Source organism: Strix uralensis, chromosome 17 (genome assembly GCF_047716275.1).
Source record: "Strix uralensis isolate ZFMK-TIS-50842 chromosome 17, bStrUra1, whole genome shotgun sequence".
Lineage (NCBI taxonomy): Eukaryota > Metazoa > Chordata > Aves > Strigiformes > Strigidae > Strix > Strix uralensis.
In genome coordinates, this window is record NC_133988.1 from 7,554,619 (window position 1) to 7,572,615 (window position 17,997).

Below are 17,997 nucleotides of genomic sequence, written 5' to 3' on the forward strand. Positions count from 1 at the left end.
ATGTGCTATTATTAGTAGCATTAACTCCCCAGTCAAGCCCCAGGACTCAGTCTCTCCTATAACTGGTCACATATGTATCACTTTCCCCAACATAAGAACACTGTGTTCTCCAAAACTTGTGCTGGCCTCAGACTTCCCTTCATTCATGCTATTCCTTTTTATACTCCAACACGCCATTCGCATGCACACCAGCACACCAACCTATCCTTATTCTTGACAGTTCTGAATAACACATGCCTTTCCACACCCCTTCCAGGTCACAAAACTATCCCACCAATTTTTTGTTATAGGTATAAGAGTTTTTACATCCTACACCAGTAGTTCTTGTTCCTCTGGTTTGCTGGCTACAGTCCTTGCATTACTGTGCAAATATCTCAGTTCTTTCATGAACACCACACCCAGCTTTTTGGCTGTTTTACTGAGCACAGCCTTTTCACCAATTACTTATCCAATTACTCTTCTCATCAAGTGGAATACTTTCCTTCTCTACACTGTCCATCATTTTCCCCCCTAGTGTTCTTTATGTATGTTATTCTCCTCTTCCTGCGTACAGACATGGTGATGAACCAAGTCTCTCCCACACATCTCCTTTCTTAAAGTTCTTCTCACCATGCCAGGCCACAGTCCAGTGAGACCTACACCCCAAACACAAAAGCAGAGCCTATCTACTGAGAAATGTTACTTTCATAAAAACCTCTTCCTAGTCACATACCAAATACTCTTTTTAACTCCAGTCCTTGAGTCAACATCACCCTGTTGCATCCTTCATGCAACAACTTAAATTGACAACTAATACACTAGGCAACAAAAGAAGTTAAAAATTCTGTTTTCTACCAATGTGGATGTTCCAATATTCCCACAAGTGAAGCCTTCAGTGCTTCCTGAGTAAATCCAAACGTTAACATGACTGTTTTCCCCTAGCCACTGACTTCCATTAACCTCCAGAATTTTATTAGGTCCCTAGTTTTTCACATTTGGCCAAAGTTAGCTAAAAAGGAGGAAGAATAACAGCACAATGATGAAAACACCTTTCTTTAGGACATCACATTGTAAAATATACCCTTAAACGGAATATCAATGGCACAGTTTAATTTTCAATGTCAGAAGAAACTACCAACAGTTTTTTCCTCTGTGCTGCAAATACATACACTCACACAAACTAACCAAAAGCTTTCTAAAAAGAGCACCGAACACATTCGTTTAATTATTTGTGCATAGCACACACTGGGGAGATAGCTAACCATAGCACAGTTTCAGAGTTTGAGTGTTAGATTTACTTCTCTAATTCCACTAGAAAATATAAATATTTAGAAGAGCTCATTGCTGTAAAATACCAATGTTACTATTTTGTAGCACCTCTCTAAAATACCTCAAAACTCAGAACGATGAGAGTGAACACTGTGATGACAATGCCACAAAGTTCATGTGATTCTTTCCCAAGCAAATTAAATAGATCAATGGCAAAGAACTTCTTAAAACAGTTTTTGAACGTAATTTAGTCACACGGTAGAGAGAAGTTTTGAATTATGCCACAGTTGAACTCATGCTTTCAGATTCCTGCTTCATTGTTCTCAGCAAAACCAAATTATAGGTCTCTTCACTTTTAGGACACACAGAAAAAGAGTTGCACTAGCCAGTTTGTCAAGAACAAATGAAAATGTTTCAAAACTGTGATTATATATTCACAATCAAAAATTTTTGCTTGCTTGTTTTTTAAAAACAGCTCAGTATCCAGTAGCTTCAGCAGAGAACCACTGCTGGTGATAGGCTCCTGAAAGCATATGATCACAAGAGTTTATGAAGAGTAAATACACCAGCTTATTTGGCAGAACAAAGTTCTCCACTTAAACCCAAGAAGCATAATCAGAACAGGAAGCAATAAAACAAGCTCTCTACCTAAGTCCAACAATGTCACCCAGCACAGTGATATACAACCAAAACAGTAATTCCTAATTTAACCACAGGCCTATGTGTCATTTTGGTTTAATTGCAACATGATTTTTCCTTTGTCACGGAAGTCTCTTCTTAGACTACAAACTCTCCTCGTCTCCAGGATACCTGTTGAGACTGTAGGAAAGGAAGGGTAATTCAGACAAGCAAAAAACTGTTTGTAGCGTTAGTACTGCTGCAAAACAAGCTGACTCTGGGATGAACAGTCTTCTCAGCTTTATTTACCTGGACAGTCAACTTCATCACTCTCATCTTCACAGGTGGGCCATCCATCGCACTGCCAATTTGAAGGGATGCACTGGATGGTACCACTCCGACACGCAAACTGCCCTGGGGTGCAGCGGAGCTCTAGGAAATAAGAAGAAAGTTGTGCTCTGTTTGAAGTGTTGTTTATACTTGAAGTGTTATTATTTCTTAGGAAATAATTCTCTCAGATATCCACAGTAAAAACTTCCTGATAAAGATACAATGTCAGCAGCTATCACCACAGCGTTACCCGTTTTCTTCTTTTGGGTCACTAACGACTACCTATTCACTTTTCTCAGAACCAAAGTTCAACAAAAATTATGCTATCAGTTAAGTGCTACTTTATGCAATAAATTCAGAATTCTGTTTCCATTCCAATCGCTATGTATGCCGGGACCTGCTAGACTTGCACAAACGTCCAGCCTGATTTAGAACCACTTCACAGAACTATTTGTAACACAATTTCTATATCCATGAACCTGTTTTCACTTTCTAGCTTAAGCTCTCTTGTAGAATTTCTCCATACGAACACATCTTTTACAAGAAACTGTCAATATCTGCAAACATGTAGTTCCTGCTTCTGCAAGAGTACTGCCTACTTGCCATCATTATACTGTCAGACCTAATTAGCATTATAAAAAGTACAATTTTTTTCAAAGCGTTTTTATATCAATTCCATCTATCAAATGCCAGAACCTAATAATTCAGCTTCATTTTGTATCCCTCAAAACATTTTGCAGGAGGAAAAAAAAAATAAAATCTGTCTACACAAGTGAAGAATTCTAAGCTTGTTTACAGATAGCAGGTCTGCAAGTTGCCATTAGCATCCATAAGGTCACTTTCGCACCAGACCATCACCATCTTTCTTCTGGACAGTGGCTGTCAGTTTTCCAACCAATATTTCTGAACAATTTAATACATTTTCCTCTCTAACAAGTTACAATAATCCCAGGTAGGCTATGTCTAAAGAATGAGTGCCTTTTCTTAAAAAAAAAGCTATTTTACAGTAACACATGCTCATCCCTGATTTGAAAGAATCAAGTAGGTAACTTTGCAGGGAGAAATCTCTAAAAGAAAATTTAAAATACAGGCATGCATTATCTCATCCACAGTTTACAACCTAAGAAAAAGACCTGTAATTACAGATGTTGCCTTCTTGAAACACACATCTAAACTAAATCAAGACACAGGTCACATTTAAGTGTTCAGGACAACATGACCAGGCATAATAAAACCAGTCATCGTGGACTCCCAATAAAAGCTGTACCCGTACACCTAGTAATTGGTATAGAATATTGATAACAGGCTTCTAACACGATGTTAGGCTGAAATCCAGTTCTGTACTGGCTTCTCTTCAAAGCACAGACCTGCTCTTCTAGAAGAATAAAAGCGGGCACATCCTCTTAGCAACCACCTACTCAGAGCAAACATTCAGGTCACAAAATGGCTAAGAACTCACACAGACCTGCCAGACTATCAACAGCAACAGACCTTACAGCAAGGCAAGAGTCTTCTCACCCATTTAGAGCTTTACTCAGTCCAAACAGATAACAGTAAAGGAGCCCAGGGGAAGTGTAAAAAAAAAAAAAATTATTCCCTCCCCCCAACAAAAACTGAAATAATTTATTTATCCCAAAGAGGGAAAGGATTAGGGGAATAAAAGGTTAAGCTTCACTTGCCCAATGTATCAAGAGAGAAAATTAAAAACCTATCTTTATTAGGGGAAAAAAAACCCAAAACAACAACAAAACAAACACAAAACCTCGAGCTAAAATTAAAACTATTCAAATTTCAAGTTCACAGAAAAGCATCAACTCTTCAGTCAAGCATTGCAGCTTCTTTCACCACTTTTGTGCAATGTCAGCATGCATGGAAGGTTTCTTAGAAAGTTCTATCATCGCAGTTTCAAGTATTGAATTTACACTGGAGCTTGTGGTAGATATTTTAACGCATGAAAGACTATCCTCTGCTCAGCTCCAGGTTTTCATCGCATCCCCCTGCAGTTATGACAAAATCCAATTCAAAATTCAATACTTTAAATAAATTCTTAATATTTTTACTGCTTGATTTGAATGGAAGTCACACACACACTCTGTGAAGAAAGCTATTCTGCAGCCCTCTGGTTTCGCAGGCAGCATCCACCAGGAAAGCACTGCAAGCCAACATGCACATGGGAAAAACAATAAAGAATACTTTTGTGTCTCTACAGTTTCATACATGCTATTACTGTTCTACGTACAATTACATATGACTGGTTCAGATAAAAGGATGAGTCCATACCAATATTATGGGCATTAAAAAAATGCCAGTTACATGCTGTAATGTCATTACTTCCTGTATTACAGACACTCCTCTCAGAAGAATGTGGATACATGGAAGAGTACAAAACATTTCTATTAAAACACCACTCAAACCAGTTGAACAATTGTTCCCAGTGGAAATCATGCTATATCAGATGCACTAATTGTTTCAGACCAAGGAACATGAACTGCTATGCAATTCTATTGCAGAGGGCAAAAAAGTGATACTAAAAGAAATACTGCAAAATTAAAATCTCCATATTCTGCAAACACTGCCAATAACACCTCCTGAGCCATCCTAACCCAGAGCCCACATCCCGCCCCCCCCCCCCCCCCCCCGTTATTGAACTACCTAAATCATTGTGCAGTTTCTGGAAGAGTTTAATCTGAAATGTTTTGCTTCTACGTGCTGCCTATTGTTTGCTTTAGCACAAAGACGAACAAGATGCCATCATCTGAGAAAATCTAACTGCCTCTCTCACTTGTGCTCAGGGTGGGTTTGGCCATACCCAATGGCCTCCATGAGGACTGATGCTTAAGATCAGCTCTTTCAGAAACCCCTTGCCATTGGTGGAGTACAGATTACCACTAAGGCCCCACCATACAAATACGGACGGGCTGTCATCCGGACAAGACACGGCAGCGGGCGGGCAGCAGCAGAGCCCCCAGCTGAGCGCCAGGGCCACCTGCCAACACCATCCCCTTGGCCCCGTGTGCCCCACACAGCCCTGCGTGCCAGGCTCAAGACTCCCACAGCAGAGCACATCAGCTAGCCAAGGCAGGAGCCTTCAGAGGTAAAATACATACATAAAAATAGATGGAAGCCTATAATGAACCTGTCAGATACTCAGCCAAGGAACAGAGAAATTTGGGAGAGGCGATGATGCACCGGATAGGTGCTAGTCTCCACAATCCAAGCAGGCACTTCATTTCAGTAGCCTATTTTTAAGTCAAAACAGCAGAAAAATGAAAACATTTCAAGCCTGTCTCTTTACTGCAGAAAAGGCAAGTCATGCTGCCAGCAGAAGAACAGGATTCATGAAGACATATGAGCACTAGCAAATAAGAGTACAACACAAAGTAACCATCCATCTTTCCTGAAATTTAAGTACTTAACACACACTCAGACTTTGTACTTTTCAGGAGCATGCTAAATAAAAACTGTCACTTCACACATACAAGATTTCCAGTTCTTCAAAAGAATAGCAAAGTTTCAAAAATATCAGTCCCACTTCTGTACCCAAAGCCAGATATCCCGCACTGTTCATAGCTATCGATGGTAACTCACAGCAAGGAAGGATGAGGAAGAAAATATCCTAAACTATCACCTCCTAGCAGCACTAAAAGCACACATTCCCCACCAGCTGTTAAAGCAGAAACATTTCGTATTTTCAAAACTGTTAGAAAATATGTAATGGCACAAGCTCAGCTACAAGCAAGCAGCTGTTGCAGCAGAGGCACTGATACAACATTAGCTAAAGACATCAACAACTGCCTACAGTGAAAAAATGGAAATAAACCCACCTCCAGCGTTCACGTGTGACGTGACAAGTTACATCTGCAGTATTATGATTCGCATATGAAATTCTAACATAAAAGGCTTCTTTTTCTTTTAAGAATCAGAGCAGTCTTTGCTATGCCACAGCACAAAATCTCATTTTAGAGCAATTAAATTCATCTGGCATTTGCTGGGAAGAAGAGAGGCATGTACAACACTGGAAATAGCAGCATTGTAGTTTTTGCACTATACATAATATAAACTTACAAGACATCACAAAGTTCAAGCAGTGTGAGAATGTGAAAACACTTCAAGCAGCAAGGTGTCATTATACAGTCTCTTCACTTTATCTTCTCGAAGCACTTCTACAATGTTAACCCCCAACAATCTCGCCAACCACCTCATCCTTCTGCCAGCAGTTACAATGAAGTACAGAAAAATTACATTGCTTGCCAAAGGCTACAGATGAGGCTACAAGCAAAAGTCAGCTGTCCTGACTGAACCTCCATGCTTCACAACACCATGTTTCTTCCCTAAAACCCAAGGAACCTGCCAGTTCACCAGCACACTGCTACCTGAACCAACATTTTTCTTTCAGAAATATCAACAATTAATAACAATGTATTCTCTGGTAACATCTCACCTGTTCTCGCTAGCAACAGTTTACTAAGAGTTACAAATTAGCCAGAGGGAGCAAGAAACTTCTTAACTTTATATATAGAGAGAAGAAAAATTGAAACCAGGCTCAGACCATGTACTAACTCTACAAGATAAAACTTACTGTCAAGTGAAGGCCAAAAAACCCAGTACCAATTTGTTGGGACACATTATTAGATAATATAACCTGCCCACAAGTCACTCACCTGAAAGAAGTCTTGCAAAAGCTAGTCGTGGACCTGTAATTTGAAATTTAAAAGAAAACTTACAAAACAGTTGGAAACTTAATCAAACACCAGAAATAACAGACAAGATTGTAAATAAATTTTAACAGTGTCATACAAATAAGAAGTCTCCATTCATCTCCTTTAGCTGCCAAATATTATTTTTCTAAGTTAGTGACAAGATTTTTGACTAACAGAAAAATCTAGGTTTCATACAGGAATAAACTAGGTTTTCAAGGTTGTTGCTTACACTCTTTCAGAAAGCTTTTGGTCCAAAGATATTCCCAATTACATGTTGAATGTCAGGTGTTTCACAGCACTCATCACATATTTCAACATAGGGCTCAACTAGCTTTTTAAATTTTATTTACAGCATGCTTATTTCCAGATTTTCTGCTACGTTCTCAAAATAGACATTTACAAGAAGCATGGAAGGACTTCATGACAGATTAATAAAATACACACCCACCCTGCTTTAATTTCCAGCCAGCTTCACATGTTTCATAAAACAAAACACCTTTTTGCCATTATAAAATGATATTGGAAGCCCTTTCAGGTTTAATCATCTCATGTAATCTTCCCATGTAATTGAGAAGGTTTTCCTTCTGAAGCCTGAGCGCTGGGCAGCCACAGTGCACCCTTCCTGCAGCAGGTGCACCCTTGGCTAGGGTGCTGCCCTGGGCATTACACTACTGGCAACCTGTATTTTCTGCTTCATTTTCAGTCTCCGAGAGGAACATTTGGACTAGGACAGCTCTGCTTGCATTTAAACTGGAACTAATTTCATATTCATCTTTCCCTTTATTATGCAAAAGATAAGGGATAATTAGTTACTCAAAACAACTTTTATTTGAAAGAAAGGCAGGAAGGATCTATATCCAGTACCTGAGACTACTTTTCAACACTGTAAATCTCATTTTGAGCTTCCAATATCAAGTCAGGACTGTAATAGGCACATCAGACATAGTGTTGATTCAATACAAGTTCACCTTGCTAGTTCAGTTTTCTGAACGAATTTGATCAGTTGGCTTTGAAACAGCAAGCTTCAGATCAAATTAAGCTATTGGCTGTCCACATTAATTTTGGGTCCGATCAGCTACAGTTTGTTCCCCTGCAACCAGAAAGATTGCACGCTCCAACTGATTCAGCAGAAACAGTTGTACAGATCCAGTCTCAATTAATGTGGAATTGGGGTCTTATAATACTTGTCTGCGAATGAAGCTACAACATCTACTAATACGTTGGGATTTTTTTAACATTAGCTCATTAATAAAAGACATTTTCTGATATGCTGGGATTACATACATCTTCTCAGAGGCAGGACAGCCAGTTTCAGCCCTGTGCTACCAGAAGCTGCCCTGTGAACAGAGCTGGGACCATCACCTTCATACCACAAGCAAAGCCTTGATTACTGACCAGTCACAGCTCGTACCTACAAAAAGCTGTTACCAGGTCACACCACCACTGGGGTAAGAGAGGCAGCAGGGGTGGAAATAGCTCTTAGGAATGGGCAAAAACCAACAAGCTGTAAAAATTTCTGCCAAGTGACAGAAGCCAACTGTCTGTAGACCTCAAGAAAGCACCCTCCTAGTCTACAAGCACTATTTACTCATCAAAACACTCCTGCAAAGATAAGCTGGTGGGCAAATGAGAATGCTTTGATACTACAGTCTTCACAGGATTATTTATCCTCCTTCAATTCAAGACACATATAAAAGGAATTCAACCTGATGAAATGCTCCATCCAATAAAAATGCCAGAAGCCCTGTCTCAGGTACCTAGAATAAACATCTCCTGTAAAGCATTAGGTGATCAAATTTTTCAAAATCTGAATTTCAGCTTTATATTTTGAAGACACTGAAGTTTACCATTACAGGAACCAGTGGAAAAAGGAACACTAGAAAGCCAAATCTCTCCTAAAGCAGAAATGTATCCCTGACAGACAGAAGATTCCCTTTACTTATAAACCACCTGTTCCTAACTCTGATATATAAACCACCAGCAATACAAAAACCTTGATGTCTTGGCAATTCACAATTTAAGAGGTACAGATGAGGAGGCAGAGGCCTAAACTAAAACCTCCAAAATATAAATCTAAATTCAGAAGAGTGCTTTGATACAGAGATTAAACTCAGTGACTACAACCATTGATTATGAAAGTTTGGGTTCTTCTAGTTGCAATGACTTAATTTCTCTTTATTAAAGAGATTCACCAGTCAATAAAGTCTGATACATTAAGATATTCTTTCGGTAGCTAAGACTACAGATACATGTTAGATTTTAGCATTTACATAGCAAGTATAGATTTGAATCTATTTCAGTGTTTAATACAAAGAAATGCCACTTTTCATTTGCTACGCTAATTGCTTGTTCTTGTCTGCTGAGCTTCATTTGTATGGAAATTGAAATTTGATTAAATGTACAAACCCAGCATTTAATGTTATTTCAATTATAAGCTATTAGTCTGAAATGCATGTACTGGAAAAGATAAGCTCGAAGTACATGGTTTGGTTTTGTACATAAGCTTTTAACAAACAATGGCAGTTGTGTGCACCTCCTGTACTTTGCCTATTTTGGTCACATTTCTCGAAGTTGGATCTGGTAGATCCTCTGGCATCATTTTTATTTACAGACTGAAGGAAGACAAAAAACAAAAATACTTCCTGCTTTCTCATTGTCCCAAACCAAATGAACCAACCTTTAAGAATATTCTGTTCAGATTTCAAGAGGCAATTACAGCTATCAAAAGCTGATTTAAGCATTAGAAAAACTCTAACTACAAGTGCTTAGGCCAGTAACTCTTCTTATTCAGATTTTAACTTGTCCAACAGGTCTTTCTTATATTTTATAATACTAAACCTACATACTTAAGTTAAGACCTGTACCTACACGTTGCACTATCGTTTCATAGTTTAACACATTTAAGAATAAGTTTACAAAAACTGAAAATTGCTTTTTTCTTAAATCATTGTTTCTATATAACCTGACCCATGCTAAACTGCACAAGCATGATCAGACCCTGGCATCTCCAGCAAGAAGCCCAACCCCCTAAACCCTTAACTCCTGGAGATTTTGCTCAATGCCAGTGCTCAACAAATGCCTGCAAACAAGTATCAGAAACAAACCAACAAAAGGAACACCACACCCATCATCATAACAAAAACACATATAGCTCCATATCTAATATTTATGCTCAAGACGAAGCGTACACAATCAATATATCTCTAGACTGGTATTTACCGAAGTAACAGAAACTCTAAAATACTCCTAATATTCCAAATACAACAATACCACAACAGTTTTCTTAATTTAATCCTCAGCAGATATGTGAAAAAAAAAAAAAACTGTCCTTAAGCTAGTCCTCTGCACTTGAAAAGCAGTTTTTGTAACCTGGACTTATCGCAAGTGCACAGGTGAAGTTCACCAGAGCAGGTACCGTATCTCACACAAAATTCCTGAAAATCTGCCAGCTTGTAAAGAACGCGGCAGTCCTGCCCAGCCTCTGCTTGTGGTGGCCAGAAGTCAGTTCATAGTTGCTGGACTGTTTTCAGTGACAGAGAAGCTGACTATGAACTGTGCTTGACGATGTTCTGACACAGCCTTTGAACAGGTTTTCTTGTTTTTAAGTTGTCTTTGAGGTATCACTGATCCCACGCAAAGGCTCTGCTCTCAGGCAAGTGAAGCCATACCTAAATGGTATTTCCCCTCAGCTCCAGATCTCAGAGAAGTTTTCACTATCCATTCATCTCCCAGCAGGTTTCTTTATGTCACTTGGTGAATCTTACTTCCATTACATGTTTTTAAATAGAATACATAGAGTACTCTGTAACAAAGCCACAGTAGGAGAAAAACAGACTATGATACCACCACCTTATTTTCAGAGAAGAAAACTAGTGAAAGCTCAGAAGTCACCATCAGACAATTACCCATTTCCGTACATCAGGTTTATTACTAATGTTTCTCAATAAAGTTGGTTCTTTACTGTTCTTCAAATTAAAAGCCTATAGAATAATAAAACTTAGAAACCTACAGAGGAATTAAAAAGCTATAGAAGAACAGAGCACTCCATTTTCCAGTTCAGTTCCACAGAAGATACAATGCTCAGCCATTCATCTGTACTATTGAAACGGGCCTAAGCACGATCCTTAGGTCATGAGCTTTGGTTCATCATGGCCTGAGTATGTACAGGAGGGTATGAAAGCACAACAGCACACAGCACAGAGCCCAGGGGGGAGGGAAAAAAAAAAGAAAAAAAGGGCCCCATGCTATGCACATAGTCAAATACAACCCACACCTATTCTCAAATTCCATTCCAGCTCATGAAAATTAGAGATTCTGAAGTTAGAATTCCATTTAGTATGAACACATCAGTTCCAAAAATAAGTAAATAATATATGTTAGAGGCATTGGCATTTTCTGCATGACTTCAGCATGCAGTTTCATGAAGTAATTAAAATTGTGACAGCACTTCAGCTGAAAACTGTAAATCCTTAATGAATAACTCTAATGAACATTCTGTATTACTCAGTGTACTGTCATAGTAAATTATGCTAGATTACCCTAACATCCATCAAAAGATTTTACAGCATGGTAAGGAGCTGTAGCAGTCTCCTTCCCCTCACATCGATATTATACCTACACCCCGCATGAGCTTGGAACTGACCCAGTTTCTCCTTGCTCACAAGTGTCATTCACTGCAATTCATTGTCTGCTCTTTGTCTGCAGGGCAGACTCAATGCCAGCAAGCAAAAAAAAAAAAAAAAAGAGAAATCAAAACTAAAAAAAGCTAAAGCAGCACAAGAGAGCCAGCATTCAGCCAAAGCAACAACATCAGAGCTTCTTGAATGGGAACCCTGGCTATGATTTCCTAAGAATTAGAAAATACAGACTTTGTGCTTTATGAATGTGGACACTTATTCCTAAGAATGAAACAGAAAAAAATATATTACCCAATTCCTCAGTACTGCTGAAACCAAACAGAAAACAAATCTTGCTACTTGAACTAAGACGAAAGAATACTGTGAATTAGGAAATGCAGCATTCCAGACTGAAAAGCAGTTTATTTTCATAGCAGTGAGGACACCAGCTAAGCAACAGGCTTGCTTTTTTTTCCCTGAAGAAACTGTTATGTTATGATAGTAAGTAAATAGGCAGAAGGGAAAAGTAAAATACAGCACTGGCACAAAGAGCACTCAGTACAAACAAAACCAAAGCAATGAGTACTCCAGAACCCCTTAATATGGTTCAAAATTAAAGCCTACAGTTCCTCTATACTAACAACCTTGTTCAGGACTTCAGATGTTTTCTACAGCCTTAGGTGGGACTTAAGCGTTTTAGTACAACAGTAACAAGTGACCTAAACCTGCACAGCACCAAATTTTTGACCCTTTCCCTAAAGAAAGCCTGATGAGTAAGTGGATCAGTGAAAGTGCCAATCACACCTCACAATTAAATTCACGGAACAATTTCAAGCAAGCTTGAGAAAAAAAGTCAAGACGAGAAAAACACAGTGTGCAGTGCAAGTACTGGAAAGCCTAGCACCAGTGCAGTGCAAGGGAAGGAAACGACGACCACCTTGAACTTCAGAGGGCAGGAAACCCCCACGTTTGCACTGCTCAGCAGTTGCCAGCACGCCAGCACATCTGTGCCTCCCGCTGTCACCGTGGCGCGGTGGCTTCCCAGCTGGCACTGGCACCAGCGGTGAGCGGGGTAACCGAACCCTTGCATGAGGCCCTGCAGGACTCCCAGTTTCCTCACACCAGAGGACATATTGTGGACAGACAGAGGGGACATGGGAAAGACACAGCCTTATTAAATCAGTGGCGTCAGGCAAGGGTACTACAGCGGAGGAAGTACAGCGACATAGGAGACAAGCCCACTGGAGTCCAGGTTTTATTAAACCGCACTGCTTAGGAAACATGCTCATGGGTGCCAAGAAAATAGCACTATTCCTCACACAGAATTTCAATACAGTCACGCACACAACATACTAATCCTCCAACAAATGCAGCAACAGAGAAAAAGTCCATTAAGAATGACATCAGTAGTGAAATACTCAGCAAGTCATCAATTCTGTTCAGAAAAGAGCACCATCACAAACAGTACTTTCTCCCCTACAATCCATATACCCAGGTCAGGCCAGACAAGAGTATCCCACATACACCACAAATACTGAAACTACCTGAGTACCTCAGCTTAGCTACTTTCAGATTCCATGCTCAATCCTCACTTCAAACCTTCACCTTCTTCTAAACACAGCTTTTACAACAAGATCTTCATACTCCATTGCATCGAAGTACTCTAAAACATCATACTGATGTACACATACTCTTGTTGCTCATTTGCAGCTCCTCACAAAGCTGGGGTCATTCTGAACAAGGAAAAATCATCTGGTTCTCAGATCTGTCTTCAAAAGTTTTCAGCATTACCTGCACCTCTTTCCTCCCAGGAGGCATCTTCAGTGGTCCTTCACCAATACAATCTCCAGTACATTTCAGAGTCACCTCTGGGATGTTCAGAACTACACAGCAGTGTAGGCAACCCCAGAAGGACCAGTCTGGTAATCAAAACTATTTGAATACCAGGAACATTTCTTTTTTTCTATTTCTGACAGTCTCCGCGCAAGCTACTTGTTGGAAAGCATCTAAAGAGTGATCACGAGAAAATACCAATAAAAGTAATCTAGAAAGTACTTCTATATCTTAAACTATTACCTGGTAGCTGCCTACCCAAGATTACCCCCAAAAAAACCTAAGCATGTAAGATAGTTCCTCTCCTCTTCCAACCAACTATTCTCAGAATTAGAAAAGTACACATCCTATTTGTTCCTATGCAAAACAGTTTTCACTTAAGAAGGATCATCAGGGAAAGAAGCTGCATTCCCTTTGACCAAATAAACTGTAGGTGTAAAAAAAAAATCTAAAACCCAACAAAAACTCTATAGAGATCAGAGTATACGCAGAGGAAAGAAAAATTTAAATCCAAAGTTTTACATGAACTCTATTAGCAGTTTCTTTAGATCAGGTTTCAACAAGAAGAGTATTCAGATGAAACACGATAACAGCAATTCAAGAACTGTCAGAGCAATCAAGGCTAATTTGTAGCCACCATTAAATTGAAAGTAGGAATTGCCAGATTTCAGCAGTATTAGTTAGCAAGCCCATTTACTTTCCACAAGACAACACATGTTCCTACTTTGCAGGAAAACAAAAAGAATTATTTTTTTGCCCCCCCCCCCCCCCCCGGTACAGGATTCAATAGTATTTAAGCATATCCTTAAACTTTCAGCACAAGAGCAATCCAAGCACATCTAATGAAAATATACAATTTAAGGCCAAATATGTATTTAGAATACCTTGCTCAATTAAAACATGAGGAACTGCAATAGTCTTTAATGCCAAACAGGTGGCAAAATCCTACCTATGAAATCAGTTATTTTTAACCACTCTACTACCCAAATACTAATGCTATTTCTTAATTTCAAAACCAAATGAACATGGAAGAAGCTCTCCACAGGGCCCTAAGGTCACGGTCTTAAACAAGAATCTAACAATTCAGGGAGACAGGAAACCTGTACACGAACACTATTCAAATGCAGGTCACACTAAAAAAAGCTTTTGTTCCTGTTTCATTTTTTTCTTCAAAGTACAAGACTTGATGAGCAAGCACCTAGAACACTTAAAAGCAAAAAACGATATACGGAAATATTCTGACCTCGAATACAGAAAACCCGTTTTACCGTTTGCACAGTAGCTGGTGCAGTGGCTGTCATGTAGTGGAGCAAATGGCTCATGCTTTGAATAGCATTCCCCTGCTCAACTGAAGCCGAACATGGCAGGAATGCAGCCAATGTAGTCACTGCTGCGTTTGTCCACATTGTATGAGATAACTCTGCTTTCTTCTGCCACGGTAAAACAAATACCTGAACAGAAATTTCTTATATCAAACCTCTAAGTTTAACAGTTCTATCAGAAGGCAGCAAATAGAAGTCCAACACATTTATAAAAAGCCACCTAACCCTCTAAGAGTAGTTGTCTCATTCCCCATACCTTCTAACAGTTCAAGTACTGCCAGCACTCTTCAGCTCTCCAACCAGCTTCTATTATGCACATTTGTCGGGTACTATACCATAAAACTCAACCTTTGACATTTTTTAGCTGTCACATCAATAGAAAAATTACATTCAATTCCATTATTGCTCAGGAAGACACAGATGAGCACTCATATACTATAGTGTCCTTGAACCATTTCTCTCCACTCTGCTTACTACCAGAATTGAGGGGGGATGATGCTTCTGAGTCTTTGAAGTTGGATCTCACTCCTGCAAGATCCCCAATTTTTCATAAAGATTTTTTTCAAGATCTCATTAATAGAGTACATTTACGTGTTTTAATCAATAAAGAATAATTTAAGCATAACAAATAATCTCACAAATTCAACAGAGGTAAAACACAAATGCAGTTTTGACCATCCCTAGATTATAAAAAGTCATAACAATTTTAGAAGTTTAGCATACACAAGGTAAAATGCACCTTGGGGACAAACTCAAAACAGGTGTCAGAAGCAGGATTATGTGTTTTCTTTTAAAGTGTATAAAAGACGACAGTTACTTGTAAGTCAGAAGAAGCCTTTTTATTTAAATTGCTAAAGAAGTGTTAGCAGAGACAAACATACAGATACTGAAGGACACACTAACTCAAGTTTTATGTAAAATTCTCACACATGCAAAGGCGATGCTTGACACCTACCCGTGTGTCACCCCACGTATCTCCCCACAGAGATCTGAGGGCAGAGCTGGGCGAGCCACAGTCCAGGCGAGAGCTGACCTCCCTCCATACAGGTCTGAGGGCTGTGCTCACCCACTTCAAACCCCAGCTACTGAGTGGTATTGCCCACTGCAATGCAGATTTGAGTGTCAAAACACAAACTGATGGAGGCTTCAGCATTTCAAAGTGACACCTGAAGCTCCCTCAAGAAAACACAGTTGCAGTCAGCCCAGAACACTCAGCATCATTCTACCAGAAATGGCACTTAATCTCATTTTTTTACTAGCTTTGGTTCCCAAATAATTTCACTGGGTACCCCAAGTAACCGGTCCCATAGTGGGAAATGTATGAGGAAGCACAGCAGAGGAGGTATGTGAAAGAGAAGACAACACAGGAAAAAAAGTTACACAAATAAAAATATGACAAAGAAAAATCAGTAAATTGAAGGACAACAGAGCAGGGAATGTCCCAAGAGTAGCCACCAAAAACTAATTCTACATTTCCACTCACTGAGCTGGCTGACAATTGTCAAGCACTAATCTGTAAACAGAATAGAAGCTAAATATAATGATTAGATCAACCAATTTTAATTTCAATTAACTAAGAAGTTGAATGTTATTTTGTTTAGCTATAGTTAATGAGGCAACTATCAATTTCCATTAAACTTAAAATTGTATTTCTAAATAATCAAAATGGTAAGCAAACACTAATAACAACTTCCTTAGGAGTTTCATATAACAAATACCATTAAAATGCTGTTCATCAAACCTTGAATTAGCAGGCTGACCCTTTAATATAATGACAAAATTAAAAGTTTCACAGGAAACCACAAAATGCCAGAGGATTTCACAGTTTGGGGACTGTGGATTAAAGGTTAATCCCGAACTCAGGTTTTCAAGCAACTCACTTGTTAGAGTTCTGCTACAGTTAATCAATGACCTCACAAAACGATCTGTGTTTTCTCCTCAACAGGTTCTCTACAAAACCACTGCTGGAAGTACAATGCAAAGATGTGAGCCTGCAAGGATCTTGAATGGCACGTAAACCTTCCAGAGTGAAAAGCCAGGAAGCAACAGGCACTGCCTGGCACCCACCACACTTACTGCTGCTGAAAAATTGGCAGGTTCCATCATCCAAACAGTCTTGGGAAACCATCAATCTGTGCCTTAAAACTGTAGCATAAGAGGGTCACGTGCACAACACTGTATTTAGACAGGAATAGTAAATTACAACTGCAGAACAAGCAACAGAACTAGCACCTAGACTTACCAAAAGAGTCTGGTGTTTGGAGCCTCTATCACAGGAAATCATTAAAAAAGTGCTAGACAAACATCCCTCAGGAATTGCCTGGGTTTACCAGATTTTGGTTTGGGACAGAAAGACTGATGACCCAATCTCTTTGTACCCTTTCTAGACATAACTTTCTATCAGTCTACACAGAACAAAAGATTAGCAAGCCTTTTCCCATCACAGGTTAGTCCTTGGGATCACACTGGCAAAGATCAGCTGAGCCTCTCATCAAGCCTGCCATTAGCTGTGATCTGGTTTTTTTTCCCTATCTCAAGGACTTCCTTGTTCAGGCTATCAGTGCAAGAACCTCTCACGCAGATTTCATTTTAAAATACAAAACAAACTCAAGCACCCACGCTAACCCCTGAAGGGCAGGAGCAGCGATGCCACCAAGCTGTTTCCAGGTTCTGCTCTGGCCATGCTTCAGGTACCAGAAGTTCAATTCGGGGTACACAGGCTCTGCACGGTGCAACACATATGAGCACAACAGGAAGTTCTGCTAATCACAAAATAAGTTTTTTACATGCATTCCATAGGGTGAATTGAAACCTTATAAAAGTTGCAAGAAACCACCACGTAAAACACCAAAAGACCCAGGCATTACTCAAAGATGGACCACAGAGGTAGTTACTAGTCTTGCATTACAATTCAACATCAAAACCAGCCCTAACAAAGCTAATTCCAGGGGACAAAATAATTCACTGATGCCTTGGCTGGTTTTCTGACATTCACTGCGAGATTTTACATCTTTCATACTTTAAAATTCTTCCCTCCAAGCTAGCTGTGCCTTTCCCCCTAACTACTGAGAAAGAAGCACTTCCACAGCTGCCGCCTCCTGCTGCAGAGAGACACTGCAGCAGTGCTCTCTCCTCCACCACTTCTGCTGTTGTGCCTCAATCTTCCTCTATTCCCAAACCTACCGTGGGGTCACAGAAGTCACGTGTTTGCAAACCCCCAAGTTGCCCTTCTGCTTTATTACTTCTCAGAACCAGAGCAATGCATGCAAACAGCCCTCTGCCTACTGACTCCTTTCTTCCCCTTCACTTTGTAGCCCCGACTAGCAGCAA

At 39.6% G+C, this 17,997-nt stretch overlaps 1 protein-coding gene across 2 annotated transcripts in view; it reads right to left on the reverse strand.

Annotated features, from left to right (window-relative positions):
- Nucleotides 1–17,997, reverse strand: part of DGCR2 (DiGeorge syndrome critical region gene 2) — a 50,357-nt gene that overhangs the window by 27,075 nt on the left and 5,285 nt on the right. The window contains exons 2-3 of one of the 2 annotated variants that reach the window (XM_074887809.1): nucleotides 6,858–6,890; nucleotides 2,176–2,298 (exon numbers count right to left, since the gene is read on the reverse strand). In XM_074887809.1, coding sequence (XP_074743910.1) covers nucleotides 2,176–2,298; nucleotides 6,858–6,890 — 156 coding nt within the window. The remainder of the gene's footprint in view (nucleotides 1–2,175; nucleotides 2,299–6,857; nucleotides 6,891–17,997) is intronic. The other variant, XM_074887810.1, reaches the window with a different exon arrangement.